At 53.6% G+C, this 3,419-nt stretch overlaps 1 protein-coding gene across 1 annotated transcript; it reads left to right on the forward strand.

Moving 5' to 3' along the window:
- The first annotated feature begins 2,149 nt into the window (after nucleotides 1-2,149).
- LOC143692653 (olfactory receptor 14A16-like) lies at nucleotides 2,150-3,082 on the forward strand. Its single transcript, XM_077172901.1, has one exon. It carries the CDS (start codon nucleotides 2,150-2,152, stop codon nucleotides 3,080-3,082), a length of 933 nt encoding a protein of 310 aa, XP_077029016.1.
- The last annotated feature ends 337 nt before the right edge of the window (nucleotides 3,083-3,419 follow it).

The raw sequence follows: 3,419 nt of genomic DNA on the forward strand, positions 1-3,419 counted from the left end.
TGCCAGGAGGCCCCAGGGCCTCAGCACAAGGTGTCTCCTCCCAGCCCTTGCTGGCACAGACCCTGCTGTGCCCCAGGGCACCAAGACTTGGCTTCTCTTTGTCCCCACCTGTCATCACTGCCTGCAGTTCTCTGCTCTGTCTGGGGCCTGGGGACACTTGCTCAGTCGTGTCCCTCAGTGGGACCCATTAAAAGTCCAGGAAAGTTTGGAGTTGGATTCTGCCTTGGAGTTCTGCAGAGGTTTCTTCAGCTCCCTCTCAGGGCCTGATGTTCAGGGCCTGAGCACAAAGGCCCAGAGGGTGATTAAAGTCCTTGTGCTGTGTCTGTGCTGCTGAGCTGGGCTGGGCTCCTGGCCCAGAGGCAGCTCCTGCTCACCAAGAAGAGCTTCAAAAGCACATTTCTCTGGATGAGCAGCTCTTGTGCCAGCCCAGCAGGGCTGGGGCACTGCCTGCAGCCAGCCCGGGCACAGCCCAGAGGCACAGAGAGCTTCAATCAGTCAGGGCTGGGAAGGGGCTGAGAAGTGCCTGGGGCACAATCACTGCCAGCCCTTGGCACAGGAACCTCTGGCTGCAGGACAATGCAGCTGCAGCTCCTGGAGCCATCTCCCGCAGCTGGAACATGCCAATGCCTGCAGAGCCTGTGAGTACAACTCTGGGTATTTCTGGTGCAGGGGAGGTTAAATGCTCATGGAGTTCTGACATGCTGAGGGGTTCTGATCACTCACAGAATATTTCCAAGACAAGGACTTTGTAAAAAATGAGGATATTTCCAAAGACTTTGTAATTCAGTTTCCTACAATTGGACAATGGCAGGGAGGGGGAGATAAATGTTAAGCGTTGATTATGAATGATTTATTATTATTTTAACAAGTGCTTGAGACATCCAAACTGTTACTTTTAGTGATCAGCAGGAGATCCCTAAAGTGCTTTCAGCCACTCTGCCCATGGACAGCAGCAGCATCACCTTTGCTGGAGCCATCAGGCTCAGTCTGAGCTGTCCTTTCTCCAAGCTGCAAACAGAACCTGCCCCCAGCCAGTGCCCTGCAAACAGGCAGCGTTCTGTAGGGCCAAGGAGAGTGCACAGAGATTTGGGGTCTGTGAGTGCTGGCAGGGAGAGATCAGGCACAGGGAAACACCTGCAGGAGGAAAATCTGCAGGAAGCGAAGATCAGGCAATGAGAGAAAACAAACCCCAGCAATGCTGTGGCAGGGAGAGTTTAGAGATGCCCACAGGAGCCCCTGCAGTGCAGCCCCTCCCTCTGAACAAGCCCCCTCCCTCCTGTGCCCCAGCCAAGCCTCTGCCCTCAGGGCCGGGGCTCCAAGGCGTGCAGCCCCTCCTGTGCAGGCAGAGCTGCAGCAGAGCCGTGGGGCAGCTCTGCAGCCCCGGGCCCAGTTCCCTCTGCAGAGCACAGGGCTGGGAGCAGCTGCCCGGCCCTGGGGGCTCTGGCAGGGGGCACAGCTGGCTCAGGGTGACGCTGTCCCCAGTGCCTGGCTCTGGGCAATGCTGTCAGTGCAGCCAGGGAAGGAGCTGCATCTCCCTTCATCCAGTGCCATCAGAAGGACACTTGGAAGTCTCCCTGAGATTTCAGTCCAAGCTGGGAGCTTCAATCCAGGATGCAAACCTGTCCTAGAGCATCTCTGAGTTATGAGATTAATGGGGAAAGGCAGAGGTGTTGTGACACTGAAAATGCTGCTGGGTTGGTGAAATGAGCAATGTGAGTCCTTGGCTACAAATGTGGAGCTGGGCTGGGGTGGAAACATCTGCTCTAAGCTGTACCTGAGGAATTTTAAAGGGAAACATGGGGAGGTGATCACCCTCCAACTGGCAAAGGTTAAAGCCCAGCAAAATTCTGAACAGGTCAGAATGACAGACAATGTCCACTAGCTCTCCACTTATCACTTTGCCTCTCAGAACTTGCTCTCTATTCCATAAGGTCAGTAGAAATGCTGAGGGTTTCTGATATTCAAGTACACCAGCAGAGGTATGGGGAAGCTTTAAAGAAAACACCAGAATTCTTAAAAACAGAAGTGTATCTGTGTGCGCTCCAGGGTAGGTGTATGGGAAATGGCTTTGATTTTGGTTACAGGTATCTCCTCTAACTCTTCACTGTCCTTTTCTCCATGAACAGGTGCCCATGTGCAGCCCCAGCAAATGTCCAACAGCAGCTCCATCAGGCACTTCCTGCTGCTGGCATTGGCAGACACGCGGCAGCTGCAGCTCCTGCACTTCTGCCTCTTGCTGGGCATCTCCCTGGCTGCCCTCCTGGGCAACGGCCTCATCATCAGCGCCGTAGCCTGCGGCCACCACCTGCACACGCCCATGTTCTTCTTCCTGCTCAACCTGGCCCTCAGCGACCTGGGCTCCATCTGCACCACTGTCCCCAAAGCCATGCACAATTCCCTCTGGGACACCAGCAACATCTCCTACACTGGATGTGCTACTCAGCTCTTTTCTTTTGTTTTCTGCGCAACTACAGAGTATTTCCTCCTGACCATCATGTGCTACGACCGCTACGTGTCCATCTGCAAACCCCTGCACTACGGGACCCTCCTGGGCAGCAGAGCTTGTGCCCACATGGCAGCAGCTGCCTGGGCCAGTGCCTTTCTCAATGCTCTCATGCACACGGCCAATACATTTTCCCTGCCCCTGTGCCATGGCAATGCCCTGGGCCAGTTCTTCTGTGAAATCCCACAGATCCTCAAGCTCTCCTGCTCAAAATCCTATCTCAGGGAACTTGGGCTACTTGCTGTTGGTGTCTGTTTAGGACTTGGTTGCTTTGTATTTATTGTTTTCTCCTATGTGCAGATCTTCAGGGCCGTGCTGAGGATTCCCTCAGAGCAGGGACGGCACAAAGCCTTTTCCACCTGCCTCCCTCACCTGGCTGTGGTCTCTCTGTTCATCAGCACCGGTACATTTTACTACCTGAAGCCTCCCTCCATCTCGTCCCCATCCCTGGATCTGGCCCTGTCAGTTCTGTACTCGGTGGTGCCTCCAGTCCTGAACCCCCTCATCTACAGCCTGAGGAACCAGGAGCTCAAGGCTGCAGTGTGGAGACTGATGACTGGATGCTTTCAGGGACATTAAACTGCTAGCCAATTTCTGCAAATAACTTGTAATAAAAGTTTTCTTTGATGTTTCTTGTTGGTTTGGTTATAGGGTATTTTTTCCTTTGTTTTAGTTATTCATATTGTCCAGAAAAAAAAGCAACTGTTTGTACCGTTTTTCATTTGATTTCTCTCCACCTTCCCTGTGGCCACAGACATTGTCAATGCGGGGCTGCGCTCTTGGTGGCTTTAAAGGAACTAATGGGTCTCCCAGCAGAGTTTTCTGCAGAGATGCCCTTGTGTTGCCTTCTCTGGAGCTGCAGCAGCAATGTCTGTGTGCAGAGCTGGGGCAGATCAGTGCTGGCCCAGCAGCTGTG

This window comes from Agelaius phoeniceus (assembly GCF_051311805.1).
Source record: "Agelaius phoeniceus isolate bAgePho1 chromosome W unlocalized genomic scaffold, bAgePho1.hap1 SUPER_W_unloc_2, whole genome shotgun sequence".
Taxonomy (NCBI): Eukaryota; Metazoa; Chordata; class Aves; order Passeriformes; family Icteridae; genus Agelaius; species Agelaius phoeniceus.